Source organism: Mustela lutreola, chromosome 5, assembly GCF_030435805.1.
Source record: "Mustela lutreola isolate mMusLut2 chromosome 5, mMusLut2.pri, whole genome shotgun sequence".
In the NCBI taxonomy this organism is placed as follows: Eukaryota; Metazoa; Chordata; class Mammalia; order Carnivora; family Mustelidae; genus Mustela; species Mustela lutreola.
This window is the reverse complement of record NC_081294.1, coordinates 136249065-136274272: the sequence shown is the minus strand read 5'-3', so window position 1 is coordinate 136274272 and position 25208 is coordinate 136249065. Positions and strand designations below refer to the sequence as shown.

Sequence of the window (25208 nt, the reverse complement as noted above, 5' to 3'; positions counted from 1 at the left end):
GCCATGGCCAAAGTACAATTCCCAAAACACCAGGTGCAAGGGCAAGGCCTTTTCTGGGGGAGGAGCAGTGATGCTCCCAGTAAAGTGGAGTGTGTGGATAGTGTTGAGAGAGACTACAGTAGAGATACAGACTGCCTGTCAACTGTGGGCCTTTAGGGAGTCCTGAGAGCTGCCAAGGAGAGGAAGTGTCTTTAAGTCCAAAGTCGTAAGCTGACACGATCCTGGGGTAAGAGAGGGACTGCGGGGGAAGGAGAAACAAGAAAATTCTGACTGCTGTGATTCAGGAGATGCCACTTAGATGGCTCCTGGGCATCTCGGAGGCTTTCTAACTGAGGCACACGGTGGACCCTCAAACCAACCTTTGCCATCCTTGTCATACCGGTTGGCTTTCAAGCTGTCACAGGGCTGAAGGCAGCACGGTGACACAGAAGGGGCAGAATCTCCATTGACAGTACCTACAAGCAGGCCCTCACACCACAAAAGCTCCCTCAGGGCCGAGGTGGCTGCCTGCAGCCTCTCCGTTCTTGCCCCAATTGTGAGCCCAAGCTGCTACTGCTGTCTGGAAACGGCCCAACAGCCCCTCAGGGACTGGGTGCAGGGGCTGCTGGAGGAGAGCCACCTGAGAGGGCAGAGAAGGAATAGCTCAACAGCCTGAGCTCTCTGGGCAGGGTGCCCTCCTGCATTCAGGGACCCCCTTCTCAACCGTTACCTACCGCCACTGCATGCTCTCGACCTGTCTGCCTTTCATCTTCCTCCATGCTCTTTCGGCAACTCTGGCAGACCCACAGAGGCATCTCGCCTAGGAGATTCTTGACAAGCTTTGGCATGAAGTCAGGGGGCAGCTTCTCACCCTGCAACACCAGTCCATTTTGGGAAGGGCCTTCTTCCCAGCCTTTGCGTTCCCGATGACATAGCAGGCAGCAAGTCTGCACAGACTGGGTGGAGGTGGGGGGAACCTGTCCAACAGACAGAAACAGGGTTTCCCAGGAGGGGAAAGGCTCTGCTTAGAAATAATATTAACCATACTAACAACTTCACTTATTACGTGCCAGGCACTGGGTTAGGCACTTTCTATACATAATTTTAGTCCTTGTAATAGATCTGCAAACTAGGTGTTACTCCTTTTTCTTTTCTTTAAAGACGAAAGAACAGATTTTGAGAAGTTAAGTAACTTGCCCAAGAATATAGAGCTAGTGAGTGGCTGAATTAGGAGTTGAACTCCTAAGTGAGCTACTCCTAAGTGACTTCAAAGCTCGTGCTCAAATGCCCTGATTATCTCCAAATCTTGAAGGTTAAAGAAAAGTCCCCTTCCTTCTCTGGTATGTCAGGGAGAGGCCACAAATCTTGGGCTGTCTTTGCAGTCCACAGACCAATCCCCACCTGGGGGTTGGGAAGATCCTTTCAGTTAATGTTGAGTTTGAGAGAACGTGTGGCTTTCCTGAAAGCTGCAGAATTCCATTAGGAGCACAGCAGCGTTTTGGAGGAAGGGTTTGCAGAGCTAATCAGAAAGAATTAATTCAACATAAAACTGAGACGGAGAAAAGGTAAAGCAGACCCTGGTGCTTCTGAGAGGCAGTGAGGCATGGTGAAAAGAACCTGGGCTTTGGGGGTCAGACTGACCTGCATTCTAATGCCTGACCGAGCACACGTTAGCTAGGTGATCTTGAGCAAGTTATTTAACTTTCTGAACTCCAACTTCCTACCTATCTTGCAGAGTTGATGTGAGACTCAATGCATAAAAGGAGAAAGTGCCTAGCCCCGAGCATGCTCAAAGCATAGTCCCAATACACAGTAATTATTATTTGGACTTTTTTTCCTTTTAGGACAAATGGCATAGAAATATAAGTCTATAGGCTTTTATGTCATATTGAGGGGTACTGATTGGGAGACTGATTACATTTAATGACCCCAATTAGTGGCTTTCTTATATTCTGCAGCTTCGGAAAGCTCCTATGCTCGCTTCTATACCACCAACACCACTGCTTCCAGGGCTATTCTGCAACTTTGTAGAACCCTCTTTCTCTGACACTGGCACTGGTCACATCATTTTCTTTAGCCAATGGGATGTTAGCAAATTTGCTCCCAGCTTAAGCTTTACAAGTATGTATGCATTTCTACTTGGTTCTTTGCATGGCTGGGCTTGATCACTCTTGCACCCCTGCCTGCCATGAGAACATGACCGGGCTAGCTGCTGGAGTGATGTGAGAGATGTGTGGAGAAATCTGAGTCTTCCTTGCTGATTGGCCAGTGGATCAGGTACATGAGTGAGCCCAGCTGAGATCCGCCAAGCTGGCCCTGATCGACAGAAACACCCAGTCAACCCAGAGACTCATGAGAAATAATAAATGGTGCTGTTCTAAGCCATTAAGTTTTGGGGTGGTTTGTTACATGCAATAGTTATATTAACTGATATACCTTCCAAACTTACCCACCACTAGGTAACAGGTGTTTGCAGAGGCCTAAGCAAAGGAATAAGGGAATCATCCTCAACCTACCAAGAAAATAAATGCCATCATCTTTCTCAAATAAAATCACCTTCTCACAATAAATTGGCATCAGGGTATCCTTAAATCTGTAATGTTACAATTACACTGACCTCGGTCTCTGGTTTCTAGAAAAAGAAAGGAACCAAATAGCAGTACCAGGAACATAAGGAAACATCTGGGGAAGAACAAGGATGTCGGAAAAGGGTAACAGAGAGAGAGAAATCTTAAACGTGGAACCTATGTGAGACACTGCCTAAAAAGTTTCTGTCAAGGGAACATTTCAGTGGACAAGACAGCTGTTGAACTGCAGCTGTAAAAGGATATAGCTTCTAACCCATTGCTGGTATCTCATGGAAGGGTGGGAAACTGATGGAGAAGGACAGTACTGGGAGAAGTCAGGCAAAGGGGGCGTTTTTGAGAAGTGTTCCCAGGTAACTTTTCATAGCTGTAAGATGCCATAGCAACTCCAGAGGGAGGAGGTGAGGCCAACACCCAAGTCCCTTTCCCTGTGCTAATGGTGACCACAGTCTTAAGGAAAACACCAGCATGTACAGTTTTACTACAACAGAGTTTCATTTCATTTGGGTATTGGGTTCTAAAGTTACTACATAGGAGGAAAATCTTGTCTGAGTAAAATTATTCTGAAATTCTTTGTATAGCCTGTGATGTAGAGTATATGGAGTCTGGGCACAAACAAGATAACAACTGTAAAACACATATGGCAATGTTCAATAAGTAGGGTTTTTTTTTTTTCCTCTTTTAAAAGCATATACAGAATTCTTACAAGTTAAATGTGTGATCAGTGTGACTATACCTAGTGCCAAAGTAATTGTGGGAGGCACTGGACGCAGGGGAATTAAAACTGGCTTTGGCACTTATCTTGGGTCTCCACCACTTACCAGCTGTAGGATGCTGGGCAAGTTCTAGTCTCTGTCTCTTCATCTGTAAAATGGGATTAAGTCCTAACTTGTATGGTTGGCTGTGAACATTGAATGGACAAAGCACCTAGTCCAGTACCAGGCCCATTAATACACTGCCTCAACATTGGATACTAATTAAGAATATGACAGGAGTGATGGGAAACACTTAAATTGAGGACCAGGCTTGAAAAATATAGAAAATACAATCACAGTATTTTATAAGAATGCAAACATCTTTCATGTGGAATGAATTTAAGGTGACTTAGACATCTTAATCTCCGTCCTCTACCCCATAGTCATTCTTTAAGTTCCCCAAATATTCTCTATATTCTCCTACCCCTACCCCATGCCTTTGCTGAAGGGGATCCTCTGCTTCAAACTCCCTTCCTTCCCAACTTCACCAGTAAGTAGCTAGGCAGGGCTTAAACCCAACCCCATCAAAGCCTTCATAGAGAGTCCCTCTTGTAATTCCTCTCCCCTCCCCATATCTGCATAGCACGTTATGCCTTGCTTACAGAATCTGTGCCTTCTACTTCATTTCTTTACCTGCATTTCCTGTCCCTTCTATTACGTTGCGCTCCTAGAGGGCAAGTATCAGGTCTGATTCTTGTCTGGATCTCTCACTGTAGCACAGGGCCTGGGCTCAGCTAGGCAAATAATGGCTAAATCAGATTTGTTAAGTATCACTGTGGCAATATACCTTAGCAAGACACTGCTTGAAATTTTGTAATTTTTGCTTCTCAGAGAGAGAAAGGCCATCTTCCCATCCTGGACCTTCACCTGAATGGTTCCAATCTCAAGCATGGAAGAGTGGAAGATCACATTCCCTGGGGATTACAATGAGATGGCCTCATTCATGGAAATAATGTGGCTCTTCCTAGAGCCAAACTGGTCCACATAATAAATGAGGTTAGCCATCAATGGAAATAAATTTACAGGACAAGCTGTCTTTCCAGTTAAAGGAAAAAAACACCAGGCCTGGCAAGCTAATTAGGTCCTAACTGAAGCAGGGATGATACCACCTCACACTGCATAAGGTTGCCCAGAGAATTAAGTGACATTAGAGATGCAAAGGTTAGTCCAAGGATTCCATGCAACAGACACTCAATCTATTACCTTGGCCCTCTGGCCATTCTGTTCTTAATAAAAAGCTACAATGGAATCTAGTTACTCATGGTCCTGAGTTTGATAAACCTGAGTTTTTCCTTCTGGGCCAGGCAATTCTTGGGGCTACCCCCAAAGCTGTTTTAACCCTAAGCCTTAGTGCCTGCCCTCAAATACAATGCCTGGTGGATCCTGGGGACTTTTTTCTCTGAGATTTTCTTTTCTTCTGCCACAGAATGGTGAGAATCCTGAAACTGGAGATGTTATATGCAGCCCTACTACCAGTGTTTCTGCAAATTTTTCCTTTGGCAGAGAAAAGCTCTTGGTTCAGAATTCCCTTTGAATGCAATCTCCTGCCATTTTTCAAATTCCTGGCAATCATGATCTCTTATGCCTCAAAGTCAACTCAGACTTTCAACTAGCTGTTCTCAAGCTGCATTTTAACATCAGGCACAGTATTCCCACACAAGAACATGAATAATAAATATTTATCAAATGAATGAAACACCCAACCATTTTTCTTCATCACAAAGTCTAGGGAACTGATCCTTAAACCCAATAGCCCCGGGCAGCAATTATTCCTTCTCACTGCAGTTTAAATTTCAGAGCCTCTCCAGATAAATGTCTAGTTCTAGGTAAAAAATTTGGGGGGAGGGAGAGACAGCAAGGAAAGATTCTAGGGGTTTTCTAGATTTGGGATCTGCTCAAAAAATCTCCAACATTAAATTCGGCTTCACTCCAGGCAAAACCAGCATCTCTGAGAGTGTAGGGTTACTCATACAAGGGATCCATGTTTTAGCATGCACATCCCCAGGGCAGTCAACGAGCCAGGTGAACCCTAGACTGTGGCCACTCCCAGCCCAGGGGGGTGGTGTGTGCAGTCATTACAATCATTATCTCTGCTCCCTCTCTTGACCAGGCCCCAAACTTTTCTGTCTTGGCCTGAGAAACATTATGCTGTGATAATCTAGATTTTCCTGGAGAAGAATAGTTAAAATCAAAGGAAAAGGAAGCCTATTTTTCTCACGGAACATCATTTTTACTTGAAAGAATGACTGACAAGTGGGTTATTCAGACTAGGAAACTGCCAGTCATTTTCTCAAAAAATGAACAAAACGAGCCTGTCACTTCAAGGAAAACAAACTTCTTATTTGTGGCCAATGGCAAAATTCAAGCTTTCAGGCAAAAATCAGAATTCTGGAAATTTGGATATTAGAATTTTGTATCCATCATCATGAACTTAACAGCTTCCCAATACTTAAAGACTTTTCTGGTAAAAATGACAGTGATATTAACAGATATATTCTTTTGACACTGTAAAATGAAATGGAAAAACATTTGGAAGAGCCACATAACTCAGTGAGCCTATTTTCCAAATGAGCAAAGCATCATGTTTTAGAAACATGCACTGGTTAAAAAAATAAAAATTAAAAAAAATAAAATAAATCCCTTCAAGGTGCTAGATAAACCGACAAATTTCAATGTAAATGAGTATAAAGACTTCATTGATATGGTCTCAGATTCCATATTGCAAAGATCAGCAATCACCTGAAAAGACTATTAAAATACTCCTTCCATTTCCAACTACATTATCTATTTGGGGCTAGATTTTTAAAATATACTTCAAAACAATGTACTGCAACAGACGGGATACAGAAACATATATGAGCATCAGCTTCTTTTTATTAAGCCAGACAAGGAAATTTGAAAAAATGAAAATGAGACCATTCTTCTATTTTTTTTGGAAAATGTATTTTTCATTAAAAAAATATTCATGTTAACATGATAGGCTTAATATTGTTATTCTTAAAAAATTAGTTAAAATATTTTTAAGCTTTCTCAGTTTTAATACTTAATTTGGTAAGTACCAATAGATAAAACCAACAAAAGAAAGTCCTTTTGGGTCCCCAGTAATTTTTAGGAGTGTAAAAGGGCCTCAGACCAAACACTTTGAGAACTGCTAATGTAAAGCCTCTAAAGGCTCCTGTCATCTGGCGGGTGCACATTGAGCAACAGTCACTATGAAGAATGATAGCGTTTCTGGCACATCTGGATAGCTCTTTGGAGGCATGAATAAATTTTCCATTTCACCTTTCTGTCCACAATTTGGGAATTGCTGGGGAATAATCCAGGTCACCAGAACAGGCAGCTATCAAGGTCTGCTCTGAAGGTGGATCTAATATCCAGCACTAAACCTGCTCTCATTCCTCTCATGGAGTCCTTTTAACCCCAAGAGTTTGTGTACATTTGCAGAGGATTCCCCCAAGACGTGTGCTGTATCTAACCAGTGGCCCTGCAATAGCTTCCAAGTTCTATTCTGAAATGATCCCATTAGAGCACTCTATTCTCAAGGCACCCAACTCCAAGAGCCTCCCTGTCACCAAGGCAGACAGAGGACAACAGAAGCAGCCAAAATTTCCTTCTAGAAGCAGAGAAAAATGACTAATCCCTAGCCTAGCAAAGCTCATCAGCCCAGTCATTGCCACTTACTTTTCCATTCACCCATTCCTTCCCTCATTCAATGAACATGCTCAGAGCCCATTCTCATTGTACTAGGTGCTGGGAAACATCAAATGATACAGAATCCCTGCCCAAGAACACATGCTTAAACCAGGCAGGTTCTTGCATGGGGTTGTCAATACTCCCAAACGCCCAGATGCTTCATTTTGGAGAATCAGGCAGGAACACAAATTACAATGACACCCAATTAAAACTAACATAACAAAGTAATACACAAATGAAAACAACCGTCCAACCAGGACACTAGGCTTCTCTAGTTTATGTAAGCTTATTATGTGCCTTCTCACATACTTATCCAGTTTGAGGAACTCCTTCCTTTAGCTCCTCTTTCCTACCCTGGTCTCTCTTTAATCTCCTGGCTCCTTTCTGGTTGCACTCACTACCATGACACCTTCTGGCCCCTGCGTTTCATTTCTTGGCCCCAGGTGACCTCTCTGTGTTTCACTTCCATGTGCAACACCCAACAATCTCAGGTTCCATTTATACAGCTCCTCCAACACACCTTGCCCTGAAAGCCTCAGTATCTCAGTTCTACTCCTAAGCAAATTTGTACTCATGCCCCTGAGATCTTGGTAAAAGGATAATGCAGTTTTTGCTGGACCAGGCTAAGGAGAAATAATTCTTTTACTATAGCACCTATTATACTGTGCCACAGACATATTCTGTCTGCCTCAAACCCCTGGAGGAATGAGAACTCCCATTTGGGGGCAGGGAGTACATCCTGGTCATTTAAGTGTGCCCAAGAACCTAGGCTTGGCGTGGACTGGACACATAGCAGACACTGACTGAATAAATGAACAAATGCTTAAAGCCCACCTGGCTCCACTTCAGTTGCTCTACACAAAGGACAGACTCTAAAGACAGTCCTTTCCTGGGTATGCTATGCCAACAGCATAGCTGTCACTCTGGGTCACTGATAAAAGGGTATCAGTGCTAAAGTTAATACTTAAGGAGGTCATATAACTGTACCACAATGCCCTGGAGCTTTCACCCAAACTCCCACTCAGGCTGTTGGCTCAGTGCCTTCCTGAAAGAACAGCTGTTTTATACTAGCTGGTTTGTGGAGAATACTCTCTGGTTGTACAAGCTCAGTCAAGGATAGGGCAGCGAGTCTCTCTGACCCCAGTGGCCTCCCCGCTGCCCCCCAGGCTGGCTCACCTGTTGAACCTGCTTCCTGGGTGCAATCAGCCACCAGAAGGTGTAAACTACTATTATCAACCTAGAATTTCAGGCAAACCGTTATTACCTACTCTGTCACCCCAGTACAGGTTTCTTATGGGTGGAAGAGTATGAACTTTGGAGACATACTGTTGCAAGTTCAAATCCGAGTTCTGCCATTTCAGTATGATCTTGAATTATTACTCAATTTCTTTGAGCCTCAATTTCCTCATTTATGAAATGAGAATAAAACCATACTTCACAAAGTTGTGAGGACAGAAGGAAATAAATTATGTAAAGTACCTGGCCTGGGCCTGGCACACAGTAGGTGCTCAATACCCGTTAGTTTCTTTCCTCTTCTGTCCTGGAAGAAATGACAGGGAAACTTACTAAGTGAGACTTGCCCAATCCAAAGTTATTACTTGAAGCACAGGACAGAGGACTAGACAGGTGACCTTCAAGGCCCCTTTGTACCCTCCCATCCACAATTTATGGCTACAACTTCCTAGTAAGATCCTTCAGTATTTTAGGGCCCTTCTTTTTGCCTCAGTTTCCCTTTATCACTTTTCAGAGTAGATGAAGAGGTCTATTCATTTCAGAATGGAGGGGGAACCACAAAGGGAGCTGGAGAGCTGAGAGCCTTGAGGAGGGTCTAAAGGGATATGGTCTAGGACTGTAGCAAGTTCATCTACCTATAGGTTGAAGGATGGGGGGGAACCATGGGGACAGAACCAAAGGGTACAAACACAGGGCCTTTCCCGAGATGTAAGACCTCCTCTCCTCAGTCCTTTTCTGCTCTGCACATCCTGCCAGAAGAATCATTAACCATTCCTTTCCCTAATATCTGTTTCTCTCCTCAAATACATAAAGCACTTATATCTTCACTCATGCTTTTCCCTCTGCCTCTTCCTTGCACAATTTGAGTGTTACCTCCTCCTAAGTCCATAGGCAGAATAAACTGTGCTTTGCTGTGGAATGTCCTAAAATTTCTTATGTACCTCTTGAATAGAGCTTATCATCTATGTATCTGTTTTTGAAATCTGTCTTCCCCAGAACACTAAGACACCGAAGGGCAGGACCTGTGCCTCATGATTTACTGCATCCCAACTGTTCAGCAGAGATGGTAGCACCAAATGGGCATAGGTAAGTGTTTGGACACACAAAGGAAGATTAGCAGTTGCAGAATAGCTTTATGGGGCAACAAATGGAAAACTGGGGAAAGTCTGTTTTGTTTTTAAAACTAAGGCTGTTTCTATTCCTGCTTATGGAAAAGCTCCCCTCTCTGGGAAGCCTCATTCTTTGAAAAACATCCTAGGCTTCTGCAAAGCTTCCCCATGCCGCCCTCAACTCAGCATTTCCCAGACCCAGCCACACAATAGAATCACTTTGGGAGGTTTAGCAACCACAGATTCCTGGGCTCCAGACCTAGAGACTCTGATTCTGTAGGTCTGGGACAGGGTCCAGCAAAGCACCGGGGATCTGATGATTAGTTAGGCTGGGGTGAGGGAGAGGTAGAATCAAGCAATCACAGCTGCTTCTTGCACTGAGATGGCTTCCTTTCATGCTCTCAACGAATTTACCCAAGAACATCATGTTCACTTTCTTATTTAGAAGCTTTCACTGATTCTTCACTGCCTGCAGGATAAAGCCCAAACTTCTTGGTGTGGTTTTGTAGAACCTTGATAACCTCTCCAGCCTGACCGCATGCTACTCTACCTGAGTTGGGCAGTTCTCGCCTCTGGGTCTTTTTTTGTTTAGATATTTTCTCCCACCATCCCTTCTAAAGGAACTGCTACTCAACCTTGAAACATTAGTTCTGAGAAGCCTTCTCTGGACTATTATTTCTGTGCATCTCCCATACCAAGTATCTGTAATAATCATGACTGCCACTTGTGCTAAGTGCTTGACATACAGTACTTGCTGCCCTAAAGGGAACCTGGCACCACTGTCACACATAGGAGAAAACAAACTAAAAAGGCTAAAACTCTTCCAAAGGCCATGTACTAGGATCTAAGACTTGAACCTTCACTCGATTGTAGCCCAACTACAATTAATAAATACACGTGGGCAGGGACTGATTCACCTTTGCATCCCCAGCTAGCCCAGGGCCTGGCACAGATCAGGCATCCATTAGTGTTTGCAGAATAAATTAACACCAGGTCAGGTGAGAGGGAGACTGGGTGTGGTGTGTGTGTAATGGGCCTAAATGAATGAATGATGGCCAGCCCTGCCCAGCAGTAGAGGCTGGGAAGAACAAAGTGGAAGAAACCTCACTTTTACTTCTTTTATTATACTTTGGTTTAACAGCCACTTATTGAGCACATAAGGACCATGTACAATGAATACCCCACAAATAAATTAAAACATAGCCCTTGCTCTCAAAACTTCTAGGTTCAGGATATAAAGGTGTCAGGATATTAATAGGCTATTTAATACCAGATATTAAGTTTATAGATCTGGGACATTTTAAGAAAATTAAAAATAAACTTTTTTAAAAAATAAAAACTTTTTAAGGAATTTAAAAATTAAGCAATCTTAGCAAGTAAGTCTTCATCTTCAAAGGCCTTTTAGCATTTCTACATAGAGAATCTCTACTGGCTTACAGAGAAGAACCAGAGGTGGCAGGGTTTCCCCACCCGCCACTGCCCATATCATTACTTGCAATGAAAGTGTCTAGACTGGGTTTGCAGTGATTTTGAGAGAGGTCTCTGGTTAGAGCAACTATCTTATTCATCTGTGTGCCCAAAATAAAGGTCATAATGCTTGCTGAGTGGATTAAACATAATGAGATGGTTTCAATAAAGATATTGACTGATCCTCTGCTCCAGTCTCTTGAGGGAGCAGGTTTAACTCTGAGCAGTGGGGAACCAGGTCTCTAGAGTCTCTTTAAACTGGGCTGGGCAGGTCTCAGCAGGTGCTGTAGAAAGATGAGAGATGGGAAGGACAAGATGAGCTCAACCAGCTCCAACTGCTGGTTTACAGTCTGGCAAGTCTCCTGAGGGTTTACTGAATATGCACCTGGACTGCAGGCTGAGCGGTCCAAGAGAGGCCAAAAGACAGACAGCAGAACTGGCAGGTGAGAACACTCAGGCTTTGGATGGCCATCTGGCACAGTTCCAACTATCTCCGACTCCTGCTCTTGCCTCAGGAGCCTCGATGTACTTGGTGCTACGTGGGTTGCTCCACATTCTCTCATGACATTGCTGATGAGGCTCAGAAGAGGAAAAAACATGCCCAGAGTCACAAAGTTAGAGACTGAGCTTGGGAGTACACCCCAAGTCTGGAATACTAAACACTATTTCTCACTACTGCCTTATTCAGCTGCTTTGTGAGTTGTTTTTCTTTCTTTTTTTTTTTCCTTTGTTAATAAGGTAGTAACTGTTTTAGTCTTATTTAGTAAATGAGGATTTGGATTGTTTAAGTAAACAGATCAATGCAGTTTAGTGACCTCAAACAACTGGAAGGGCTTTTGGGATCCCAAATAGGCCAGCTTAAGGTTCTGCATTTAAATGTGAACAAATTATGCAAATGAGCAAAGGGGACAGGATGGAACCAGAGTGGCCTTCAAACCTGAACTCAGGAATCCTGGCTCTTCCAGCCTAACTCAATTACTGTATACGTGTTCTCTGGACCATGAGCCCTTTGTGGGCAGGGACCACATCTGATTCACTTCTGCATTCCCAGCTAACCCAGGGCCTGGCACAGATCAGGTGTCCTTCATATTAGGGGCAGACACTATTCAGAGACTGCAGATTACTGTCTTACAGAAATGTGGGCCCAGCAACACCAGATTTTTAGAGTTTTAAGAAATGGCACAAATCCAGTTTGTAGGAATCTTATGGTTTTTTAAAAAATTGGCTTAAATTAAAATAAAAATAAAACAATGTGTGACGTGGGGCTTCAGAACGTGTGTCTGTGGACTACAAGTAGTCCTATTTGCTGTCTTTGGCTTCAGTTTGGCATGCAACACAGAGTTTCACCTTACGTGCCCACTCTGTGTACACAGAGAATTTTAAGTGGCAGTGGGAGACAGAGATCCTCATCAAAGGCTTGCTAGTGGGCAGAACAAGGACCCCAACCCTTTCAGCAGGTGCTTTTCACCAGGGCACAAAAGCCTGCTTCTGGATTAAGAAACCCCCTCCCCAGCAAAAAAGTGGGATACAATCAGAAGAGAGTTCATCAGTTTGTTTCACCTCTTTGTGGCTATAGTATATTTAAAAAAAAAAAAAAAAAAAAAAGGCCTTGTTAAACCCTGCACAGTACAAAAAAGAGTATCCTTTTTTTGGAGGGCAGAAGGCACTGAGACCTATGGTGGAAGTTATATGAGCAAATGTTTTCTTGCTCTGAGTTTCTGTTTCTTCATCTGAAAAATGGGGAAATAGTATTTATATCTTTCAGTTCATTCATTAAACATCTGTTAACCACAGACATAGGGGTACAAGAGTGACTGACGTGGTTCCTGCACTCTCAGAGTTTATGCAGTAAAAGCAGACCAATAACTAAACCAATAGTTAACTCATCACAACTATATTAAATACTGAGGAAAGAACAGGGGTGGTGAAAAGATTCGAAGTATATATAAAGCATCTGGCACTAATAAATTAATGAACTGGCAGGTCAAGCAGTGGAGCAGATAATGAAGCTTACAGTTCTTAGGAAAGCTGTGTCCTAAATAAAAACTAAATACTTAAGCCATTATCCAAAATTCTGGCCATGAATACTATAACCTAGCTAAGTGGAAGGGGACCTTAAAGTGTTGCTGGTGAGTGAGAAGGAGAGAAGACAATAGCTCCCCTGGCTCTCCCTACCTTAATGCTCCCCTTTTGGATAATAGCATTCCCAGGGTGGCCCAGAGAAGAGAAAGAGGAAAGCTAGAAGGGGAAGCAGGTTCAGGGTCTAAAGTTAGACCAGGCAAGGGTGGGGTCCAAACAGGGGAGCTGATTCCCAGGGTCGGGGCTCAGGGTGAAGGTGGGCCTTCTGACACTCAATAAGTGGTGACATTTTCATTAATTAAAAATCTTATTGTGATCTGAAACACAAAGGATACCAGCATCAAAACTGGGTTACAATAAGTGCAGGTCCTCAACGGATTCATTCTCTCTCATTCACCTAGTTATTTCTACTCAGTGTCAGCAAGGCCCAGGGCTAGGCATGGAGGATAAGAGATAGATGACATAGTCCGTGCCCCTGTGGAGTTCACAGTGCAGTGCAGGGAACAGATACATCAACAGAATGTCTCCATGAAGAATGGGGAGTGCTACCAAAGGAGGCACAGGGGTCTATGGGCACAAAGGGGGCACCTGACGCAATTGGGAAGGCAGGGAAGGCTTTCTGGGAATGGTTCCCCAAATGGCATCCCCACTCACATGCACAATTCCAGAGATTCTACTAGAAGGCTGTCAAGAGCCATGCCTTCTGGCTGCACCAGCCTCCCAGAGTCCCCTGCTGCCCGATGCAGTGTCTGCAGAGCCAAACGCATCTTCCGCCACGCCTCATCCTCATCCGGCGCTGCATCCGACCCTCCAAGACTCCTGCAGGAGCCTGCCTTCCTTGGCAGGCTCAGCCAAAAGACCAACTCAAAACTCTTTCGTCAGAGCAAGCTTAGGGCGAGCCACCCAGCCCCAGGTGCCACAACCCTCCCAGAGCAGCTGTGGTTTGTGCCACCCCGGGCTCTCAGGAACACTGGTAGGGTACCTCCCATTATCTCCTTTGCTCAAAAGAAAGTGACCTTCTTCCAGGTGGCAAGCTGGAAGCTTTGCTGAGTCCTGCTACTGCTCACTCTTAGCAGGATTCACCAAAGCCGGGGGTCCGAGGGTTGGGGTAGGCCACCTTGTGGGGTCAGAGGTAGAGAGGGAAGAAAGGGCAGGCTTTGCTAATTTATGCTTCAGCGCAGGAGCCCCACCAAATAGTCTTCTGGGCGGCCTGACTGGCTGCTCCAACTGCTCGGCTGGGCAGGGAGAAGCGGGAGGCCACTGGAGACGTGCTGGGGGCACACAGCTGCTCAGGGGGCAGTGGCTGCAGGCAGTAAGGGGAAAGGGTGGGGCCGCTCCCGGGGTGGGGAGAGGGAAGAGGCTGCAGCCTTCCAGGGCACAGCGCCCCAGCCTGTGGGTAGGTGGGGGAGCAGGTGGGCCCAGGGGGAGGTGAAGGGCAGAGAGCTGAGCTGTGGCCTCAGGAGCAGAGCCCAGTCCCAGTGTGGATATACGACCAGAAGGTTTAAGCCCTTGCTCCAGCCCGGAGGCGGCGGGAGAGGGCAGGCAGCCCTGGACACAGGACAGGACGGACCACGCTTCGGCTTGGAGAGAAGGGTCCAGCCTCCACTCCCGCCTCAGCCCCAGCCAGTGGAGGATGGTCCATCCCCAAGCTCACCCCGGCCCCGCTCCCGGGAGGTGAAAGTGCCAGAGCAGCCGGACTCCCCTAGCTCGCTCCTACCTGCGGTCCAGGCGCCAACTTGGGCTCGTCCTCCTCCCTGGGGCCGTCGCGGTCCGGTTCCACGGGAGCCTCCGAGGGCCCTGCACCCGCTCCCGCTTCCAGGCTCGGCGGCGGCGGGGGCTCGGGAGCCTGGGGCTTCTGCTGCCCCGCGGCCCGCATCCGCTCGCGCCGGCCCGCGCCGCCGCTCGGCCTGCTCCGCCTCCGAGTCATGCTGCTGCTCGCGCCGCTCCCTCGCTCCACTCGCGCCGCCGCCGCCGCCGCCGCCGCCGCCGCCGCTCCCCTCGCAGGACAACAGCCAATATGGCGGCGCCCGGCTCCCCCCTCTGCTGCTGCCAGCAGGTCATAGGGCGCGGCGTCCGCGCCGCCGCACTAGCCCCCGAGGAGGCTGCCTGCGCCATTTTGAATAAGGTCACCTGAGTTCTCCGACTGTGAGAACCCGGTGCGACCTGCGCCCGGCAAGGGTGGTCGCTGTGGGAACCGTGCTGCCCGGCCCTGGGCGCTTAGTAATTGTTAAGTGGATGAATGAATGAGTGAATTTCTAGAGTACTTTCACACCCACCCTCCGACTCCTCGCACTCACCCGGCGAGGCAGGTACGGTCATTCCCATTTTGCAGGGGAGAAAATCAAGGCTTGCAGAAGGCGAAGCGGGAACTCAGCATCAGCCAGCCAGAACTCAAGGTCTCGTGGACCGCCGGAGGGGAAAGAGATGAAGTAATGGTCTAGGTCTTTATTTGCAACGTGTGGTCGACTGGGGAGTCTAGCGTTCTGTGCTTGGGACAGCAGAGCTCAGACTCCGCTCCTGCCCCACAAGTCTGGTGGAGAAAGTGGACCGTTAAATACACGGTTACAACTAGGGTGATGAAGAGGAGATGACTGGGGCAAATACTAGGTCAGTATTTCCGCAAAAGTTGTATGTACAGGAAAGGATTTTGAGTGATACGCAAAGGAACATTTTAAAAATGTGATAATTACGTATTTAATTGTTAAAATGAGTATCCCCCTCTCTTTTTTTGAACATAGGAGACACGCACATGGTACAAATTTTAGAAAAAGTTTTGAGCCCAATCTCTCATGCCAGGACCATTGGTACCCTGAAACTATATGGCTGTTATATGTACAGTTGCTATTGATAATCATCAGCAGAGCAGAATTATGACATTAGCCTAATTAATGGGAACAAGGGCTATTTTGAGAAGAAGGGCTACATGGCCCTGGAGCTTTCCTTAACTAGCAAGAACGTAAATGAAAAATACTTCATCTCTTTCTAGGGATTAGTGCCATCATCAAAGATTTAAAGAATTCAGAGTGATTCCCACTACATGAACATTACTTCTTAGTTTGGCCGGGATAGAAGATAGATAGTATTTTTTCCCATTTATTTTTATCGTGTTAAAAAGTGCCTAACATAAAACTTAAAGATCTAACCATTTTTAAGCATATAGTTCAGTGGTATTAAGTACATTCTCGTTGGGTACAACTATTACTGCCATCCCTCTCCAGAGCTCTTTTCATCTCGCAAAACTGAAACTCCGTACTCATTAAATAACTCCTCGTTCTCCTTTCCCACAGCCACTGGCAACCACCATTCTACTTTAAAAAACAAAAACAACAACAAAAACCAAAAAATGAAACAACCCAAACAAAACCCAACCTCTTTTTCTTCAGACCCAGCTTCTGGTAACCACTATTCTTTCTGTTACTATGAGTTCAGCTTTTTTTTTTTTTTTTTTTTTTTTTTAACATATTCCACATATAAGTGAGATCATGCAATATTTGTCTTTTTGTGACGGGCTTATTTCACTTTGCAGAGTGTCCTCTAGAGCCATCCATGTTGTTGGAAATGACAGGATTTTCTTCTTTTTTAAGGATGAATATATTCATATATTCCTTTATATATATTGTACACATACACTACGTATGTAATATATGTTCTTATACAGACGTATTTTATATATATTTCTTTCACATATATATGTATACATGTGTGTGTGTGGGTCTGTGTGTGTGTGTGTGTATGCCACATTCTCTTTTATTGATGGAGAAGATAGATGGTCCTGAAGAATGACAGAGCATTCTGGCAAACTTATTCTGGTAAGGACCCCAGGTGTGGGCACTTTTTCAGAGTGATCATTCTTGGAACATATGGGTACAGTTGTTGGCCTCTAATTGACAACTATGGGTCTAGTAAATGCTTTTCCTTCTATACCAAATTTTAGAAATAGTCTGTGTTCCTCATAGTAAACCTTTACTGCCTTGCTTCAGGGGTATCTCACTCTCTGAACACACACTTACTTTATGGGAAGTTTTGACCAAATCGCCATTCCTTGGGCTACCAGGCTAAACTACTGTGACACTGATGACATCATTCTGATGGACCTTGAGAACAGGAAGTAGGAGAGGCCCCAGATGACTTGGTAAGCATGATGTGTGTGCTGGAAGGCAGATAATAAATCTCACAAACAGTGGTCTGTCTGCAGGGGTGTCTAGGGGGCATAGTCAGTTAAGTGTTTCAACTCTTGGTTTCAACTCAGGTTGTGATCTCAGGATCCTGAGATCAAGCCCTGCATTGGGCTCTGTGCTCAGTGTGGATTCCACTTGGGATGCTCTCTCCCTCCCTTTGCCCCTCCCCGCTCATGTTCACTCTCTCTCTTTCAAATAAATAAATTTAAAAAACAAATATGCAGCGGTCTCTCCACTATCTACACTATCCAGGGGTCTCTCCACTATCTACACTTATCCAGGGGTCTGTCCTAAAATGAAGGACAGGTTGCCGTACATCATACTCCCTATCACTAATAAGCAGGTACCATACTTGGTGGGCTTCTTTAGACTTGAATGGTAAAATACGCTGTATTTAATTATTTTTACCTATTACTGCATCACTTGAAAGCTGTCAGCTTTATGGGGGACCATATGAGGAGGGGAGGTTTTCTTATTGGATCAGCTTGCAGAGTAAGTAGTTCTACCTTTGGTCCTTATACTAGGCATCGGATTTTGGAACAAAGTTATACCCTCCTTTGGCAAATAGTTATTCTCCTTTTGAGATGCTCCTGGCTTGCTCCAGGGGTCTGGTGAAATTGGTTGCCTGACCATGGCATACCAGGTTATCATGTGACCCGAGCTACCATGTTATCCCATCTATGCAGCCATAAATTCAGGGGCGGTCAGCAGCACTCCATTGTTAAGAGGAGTGACGTATGTGGCTTGGGTCTGAGCAAGCCCTGAAGACAGAAGTACAGTAGGCTGCCTGAGCAAGTTGTTTACATTCCTCTCCTGCTTCTGGTATTCATGGTCTCATGGACAATCATTTACAATGGTTTGATGATGAGTTGCCTGAGGAAAAAAAGTTTAAAGCCCAATTTATAGATGGCTCTGCACAGTATGTGACTTCAGCCAGAAGTGGCTTCTCTGGGGTTCCCGCCTGCCTTCAAGAGGGCCTAAGGGACCTAGAAAAGGGAAGTGTGCCCAGAAGGCCTGAAGTACAGACACACTGATTCCTGGCCTTTGGATAATGGTTTAGACTATTGGGCAGAGATTTGGAAGGAAACAGACTGAAGGTTAGTGACAGGAAGCTTTGAGGATGATAAATGTGCATAAAGTGCCCAGAATGGCTTCAGAGCATAAAGTGATTTGTGTCTCAGATGGACATTCACCAAAAGGCTCTCACTGTGGGAGAACCTCTTCTACATGGTGGCAGTATGACACCTGTGACTGTCAGGCAGTCCCCTTCTGCAGCCACTCTGGGACTTTCTCAGCAGCTTTATGACAAAACTGGCTGGGCAACACCAACTCCTTCCTCCCACAGATGGCCTCACCGCTATCACTGCTGAGTCCAGTCTGTCAACCTCAGGAAACCAGTCTAAGCCCCCAGGGTGGAACCTTAACTTTACCAAGACTGGCCAGCTAGCTTTTGGCAGAGATGACACTGGACTATGTATTTGTTAGGGTGGGCCAACAGCTGTAACAAACAATCCCAACCTGTTAGGGGTCTAATACCATAGTAGTATAGTTCTTCTTTCATGTCACGTCCCATGCTAGTCCATTTGTTTCATGCAGTCATTCAGGAATCCGGTCCCCTTCTCTCTTAGGACATGTCCTTTCATCTGTGTTCTCTCCAGTCATCTAGAAGATGGGGAAAAAGACAGAGTGAGGGCTGCATGGTATGTTTTTATGAGCAATACCCAGAAATGACTATCCATCATTTCCACTCATGTACTGTGGGTGAGATGTTAGCCACATGGCTCCACCCGACTGTAATCCATCCCTTCACTCCATCCCCTCTCCCCAGGCAACCACTGATCTGCTTTCTGTCTCTATGAATATTTTGCATTTCATGTAGTATGAACTGCCTTGCCTGAGTTTTTTCCCTCAGCATAATTATTTTGTGATTCACGCATGTTGTAGTGTGGACCCATATGCATTCTTTCTTACTGCTGGGTAGTAGTCCGTGGTGTGGAAGTACCATAGTTTGACTATCCATTCAACTTTGATGAGCCAACATGACAAACGTTTCTCATACATTAAATAAGCTTGTTATGCTGCTCTAAGAACTGGAAGAAAAATTTTTTAAAGTTTTCTTTTTTAATTTATTTGACAGAGATCACAAGTAGGTAGAGAGGCAGGCAGAGAGAAAGAGGGGGGGAAGCAGGCTCCCTGCTGAGCAGAGAGCCTGAAGCAAGGGCTCGATCTCAGGACCCTGAGATCATGATCTGAGCCGAAGACAGAGGCTTTAACCCACTGAGCAACCCAAGCAACCAGAAAATATTTTTAAATCAAGTATACAATATACTGAAATTATATCTTTTGCAACTGTTTATTTATATATATGTTTTTTATGTGCTAATTTAAAAATGTATGAAGGCAGGGAGGGCCAACTTCATGGACACCCGGCCTGGGCAGTCACTCAGGGCACCACATTCAGAAGGGCTCTGAGCCTCAAATGCCCTGCCTTTGTCTTCTGGAAATTCTTTCTTTAAGTTTTATTAAGATTTTTATTTTTGTTCCAGTGTAGGTAACATAGCAGCATTATATTAGTTTTGGTGTACAATACAGTGATTCAAGAGTTCTGTCTGTTACTCAGTGCTCATCATGATAAGTTGAACTTTTTAATCCCCTTGACATTCTTCGTAAGGTTTGAGCGAGAGGCCTACATTTTCATTTTGGACTGGGTGCTACAATTTATTTAGCTGGTCTTGTGCACGAGAGTGTATACTTTTCCAAACTACTTTTATGGGGGCCTACAGTCAAAAGTGTTAAGGGCTTGGGTGTGGAACACAAAATCTGGGGTGGTTTGTCAGTTCTACCCTGTGACTTAGTTGTCCTTCCACCCAATGTGGTGGGTGCAGAACTAACTAGTTGCTTAAGTATAGAGAAGGGCAGGAGAAATTCTAAGGGCGGTGCAAACTAGTTTACCATCTTGGCATTGTTTCCCATCTGCATGGGTGATGTTGGGCCTTCTACAGATGTGGGCTTCAGCCAGTCCCAGTGCAGTTACTGAGTCCCACCCAACTCACCACTGTCATCCTGGTCGACTTCCGGGAAGAAGTGCTTCCACCAGAGGAAAGATGATTAGGGCCCCTTCCTCCCCTTGAGTCTTGGAGTTGGACCTCAGCCTGATTAAGGACTTTCTTTAAAAATATTTTTAAATTTTATTTTAAAGATTATTTATTTATTTACTTGAGAGAGGGAGAGAGCAAGCACAGTCCAGGGGAGGGGGAGAGGCAGAAGGAGAGGAAGAAGCAGACTCCCTGCTAAGCAGGGAGTCTGACTCGGGGCTCCATGCCAGGACCCTGGGATCATGATCTGAGCTGAAGGCAGATGCTTAACTGACTGAGGCACCCAGGCGCCCCCTAACTAAGGACTTTCTTTGCACTTTTTGAGGGAGGGTCTCCTTCCCTCTCCCTCAGCCCTCCTCCTTCTAACCTTGAGAATGGGTTTGCCCCTTTGGACAGGAAGATCTGGGGCTAAGTCTGTCTGCTTCCTCCGAGAGGGAGAGGGGGCTTAGAGGAGAAGGAATAAAGTTGGAGAGGATGAGGGATCGGGTCCAGTGTGAAAGGTCTTGAATCCCAGGTTGAGATTTGGACCATCTGCGAGGGTGGTGGAGTCTTGGCCCAGGGAAAGCAATGAAATAAGGAAGTCCAGATGAGGTGTTCTGGTGGGGGGAAGGAAGTGCATTGCTGTGGCCTTTTCCAGGCCTTACAGCCCTCACTGTTAGAGTGACTAGAGTCACTGTTAGAGTATAGTAGAGTGTGCATGGTGCAGTTCTAACAGATACTTTTTCTAGGTAGTAAATAGGAAATGGGTAGTTAAGTACATGGCTTTATTAGAGCATTTGGTTATTGATTAATCATTAATTGAGTAGGCAAGAATGATTGAACCAATGTTACAGGGCCCTGAGAGAAGACCATCAGGGGAAGGCGGGAAAACTTTGCAGACAGTATTAAAGAACCTGAATTAGCCCGGGGTGTTTGGGAAACAAATCTCTCAAGGGGAGGAGAGACTTCCTTCTCCTCACCACCCTATCATCCATCTGACCTCCAAGTCTTGTTGATTCTGCTTCCAAAATGTCTATTTTTGCAAGGAGCAAGGAGGAATCTCTGTTCATGAATTCACCTATGCAAGAAATGTAATTAAAGTTTTTTAATAACTCAACTTAATTTCTATTTTGAACTCCCATTCTGCTGGAGTGGCAGAAACTTCATCTCAGCTAATTGAGGGTTTTATTCCTTCTGTGGGGCTTGTGTTTAAGGCTCTGGAGCCTCATCTAGTACTTGGGTGTGAGTGTGTACATGACCGTGTGTGTGTGTGTGTGTGTGTGTGTGTGTGTGTGTGTTGTGTGTGGATCTAGTTCTCAGTGTCATTTGTCTACGTAGATACTGATGGAGATGTCATTGGTCCCACTGGTGACTGCTGAGACCTGGCTGTTCTCATTCGCACTTCTGCTGGAGACCCCAGCTCTCCTCTGGGTGTGTGCCACTCTTGCCTGGGAGGATCTTGCTGAGCTTAGCTAAGGTCCTTTTTTTGGCTGGATGTGCCTCAGAGACATCTCCATGATGGGTGTTGCTGCTTCCCAGAGCAAGGCTGCTCTCTGCTCCTGGGTTTTCTGCCCTGTACTCCAGCCTCTGTGAACTCTCATCACTCCCCTCCGTCTTCCTCTTCTCCACTCCCTTTCGTCCAGACCTTGGAAGCCCTCATATTGGGGTCTCCGGAGGACCCCCCAGTAGTTGGCACTGTCTTACTGACAAGGGTTCTAAACGTCGTGGAGAATGAAGCAAAGGAGAGGCAGGTGAAGGCCAGGAAATTGCCTAATTGCTGACAAACATCAGGGTGGAGCATTCACGCAGTGTGGGCAGCTGAACCCTGAGCTCGGTAGACACCCCCCTGTTTCCAGTCATGGAAGTGCTCAACTGGATGGCCCTCCCTCTGGAGGCCCTTTGGGGCTGTGAATGTGGCAGACCCGAAGAGGAAGAAGAGCAGAACTGAGCAGATGATGAGAGGATGCACTGTATTCTTCCCAGGTACACAACTCAGATGAGTATTTCTTTCTCTGAGGTACAGAAGTATCCCGCTGGTAGAGCCTCCTTACCTCCTTTAGCTCATGAAGATTCTCAAAACTTTTCAGCTCTGTCTGAGATGTCCCTCCTTGTCCCTAAGTCCTTTATGAAACCAAATCTAGCAATACTTAAAAATTTTCAAATAAAACTTAAAAAAACAAATGTAAACAGAATTCTATAACAAATCCCTGCAGCCATCATCCAGCTTCCACAGTTATCAGCTCCTGGCCAGTTATGATTCATCTATAACTTCCCCCCACTCCCCAACTCCTGTATTAATTGAAACAAGCCCAATACACCATACCAGAAAGACTTGTTTTCTGTCCTGTCACATCCCACTCCCTAGGGGCAATGAGCACATAATGGGCTAGCTATTTGGAAGGGGCTGGGGGATGGATTACCAGAAAAAGGAAAAACAAAGGGTAACATTATAAAAACATTATCCTGCTAGAGCAGTGAGGCTGTTTCCATTTTCCTTACCACTGTTGGGAGTTCAGGACTCATCATTTATCTCAGGTGACAACCTCATAATTAGTCTCCTTGCTGCTTCTCTCCCTCTGGATTACTGTACTGGTGTTTCTTCAGTGATGACTCATCTCGGAATCCCATGGAAAATGTTAAAATGCAGATCCCTGGGTCTCTCTCCAGCCTGGCTGAATCACACACTTTGAGTGTGGGTTCCAGGTGTGTTTTATGAGCAGGCTCGATGATTCTGATCCACACCCATGCTGGGAACTGCTGTTCCAATTCAGCCTCCATGCTGTCCCCAGGTTTCCAACACTGAGTCTGACTGTATCTCCCCAGCTGAGAGCAACCCAGGTAAGTTCCAAGACCCCAGACCTGGTATTTAGGGCCCTTTGTGAGCTGGCCTTTGCCTACAGCAGCCTCTTCCCTCACCCCTGTTTCCCTGGAGCCTTGGGTTTCAACCCCATTTTGCAAACTTGAGTTGCTCAGCACTGTATTCTCTCCTTTACTTCTCCTGGATCTGATAAACTTATACTGATCATTGCAAGGCCAGTCCAAGGGTCTCTTCTTTGAATTCACCCAACTCACTCCTGTGCACATTGTAGCAGAAAGTCGTGGGACTCAGACAGACTTAGATCTTGCCATTTACTGGCTATGTGACCTCAGGAAAGCCCTGAGTGTCTCGGGTCTCAGTTTTATTATGTACAGAATGGGGATAAAGGCAGTGTCCCATGGGATTGTGACCTACAAACAGAGACCACAGCACTATAGGGAGGCAAAACTTCACCTCCATCCTCTTAAGGTCTCTGGGCCAGAGAACTAAATTGACATAGGACAGATTAATAGGAGAAAAGCATGGAGATTTTTGTTTGTGCACGGAAGCCCCCACAGGAAAATGGAGACCCAGAGAATTGGCCAGGCCTAAGTGTTTATATAGTAGGTTGAACAAAGAGAGTCAATTGTGGAAAAATAAATATATGGGGAGACTAGAGATAAGAATTATTTTTTAAAATTTTTAAGAGTTTATTTGACAGAAATCACAAGTAGAGAGGCAGGCAGAGAGAGAGAGAGGGAAGCAGGCTCCCCGCTGAGCAGAGAGCTAATGAGGAGCTCGAACCCAGGACCCTGAGATCATGACCTGAACCAAAGGCAGAGGCTTAACCCACTGAGCCACTCAGGTGCCCCAAGATAAGAATTATTTTAACACAATCTATTTGTACAGATTTCTCTTGGCCTCCACTCTGTGTTTCTAGTGACTATAACATTTCTCTCCTCCTGGGATAAAGAGACCATCTTTCACATGGGATTTTTATCTCCTGATTTCAGGAAGTAAAGGAAAGTCAAAGTTCCTTTCTTGTACCTGCTATTTTTCAAGTGGCTTTAGCTCAATAATCCTTATGTCATAGATGCAAATTTGGGGGGGGCGTATTCTGCTGCCCTTCAGCACAGAGCCTGGCACATACCATAGGGTGTTTGTAAACAAAGGGGTCCTAACAAGGCCTTGGCCAAGAGAGAGTTAAAGGCCAGGGCATCTTGAAATGCTGTGATAACTAATACAGCCTGCCCTGTCAGGAGTCAGCTAATACGGTGATTTATTATGGAAGCAACAATGAGGTCATCACACCAATGAGGTCATCACCATTCTGTTGGCCAATAATATCTCCACTGCAACGCCCTATGACTCTGAGTTTGCCCCTCCAGCCCCCTGCCATACACTGCCCTATAATTTTTTAATAGGTATATTAGTGTTGGAATTCTATACATAGGGTTTTATTTATTTTTAAAGAGATTTTATATCTTTTCTATACATAGGGTTTTATTTTATTTTAAAAAGATTTTATATATATTTGACAGAGAGAGCACAAGTAAGCAGAGATGCAGGCAGAGGGAGAGAGGGAAGCAGGCTCCCTGCTGAACAGAGAGCCCAATGTGGGGCTCGATCCCAGGACTCCAGGACCATGACATGAGCCAAAGGTAGACAACTGACTGAGCCACCCAAGCATTCCATAATGCAGGGTTTTAGTAATTTCCTTTTTCCAAAGTGGCATCACACGTTTGTGTGCTTGACTAAGGCTCTTGCTGGTTTCCTATTGAAATAGTCAAACTGAAGTCATAGGAAGAATTCTCCATCAACTGGACATGAGAAAGGGTCTCATGCACATTCTTGAGAATATGTGGTAGTGGTAGGGACTCATTCAGATTAGGGCAGAGTGTGGATCGGCAGGCTTCAGGTGGCAGCCCACTTTCACACTCCCTAGTCCCACTGTTTTTCGTGGCTTAAAGTGGAGCCAGCAGATGAGAGGACTAGTAGTCTCCAAGGGATGTGAACTCCAGTGGGCTTGAAGCCCACACCCAGGGACCCAAGTCTGTGGTGAGTGGGGATGCTATATTGCTCACATCCACAATGCCCTTGACGTTGGCTTCTTGAAGAGGAGTTAATGCAGGGCGGCTTCCATGTAGCCACACAGTGGGTATGTGATGGAAGTTTCTTCCCAGGATGGAGGCAATAAGGGGTGTGTCTGCAGAGAATTTTTAAAAACAACAACAACAACAGTTAAGTTAGTCTGTAAAA

At 45.4% G+C, this 25208-nt stretch overlaps 1 protein-coding gene across 31 annotated transcripts in view; it reads right to left on the bottom strand.

Moving 5' to 3' along the window:
* Positions 1-14890, bottom strand: part of FAM193B (family with sequence similarity 193 member B) — a 32405-nt gene extending 17515 nt beyond the window's left edge. For 4 of the 31 annotated variants that reach the window (XR_009354089.1, XR_009354090.1, XR_009354088.1 and 1 more), the window contains exons 1-5: positions 14618-14890; positions 8492-8552; positions 3386-3428; positions 2429-2491; positions 851-956 (exon numbers count right to left, since the gene is read on the bottom strand). Coding sequence is in view for 25 of the 31 variants with exons in the window: in XM_059175678.1 (XP_059031661.1) it covers positions 851-956; positions 2429-2491; positions 3386-3428; positions 8492-8552; positions 14618-14827 (483 nt within the window). In the remaining 6 variants the exon portion in view is untranslated. The other 27 variants (XM_059175678.1, XM_059175688.1, XM_059175679.1 and 24 more) reach the window with 20 other exon arrangements.
* Positions 14891-25208: the final 10318 nt, after the last annotated feature.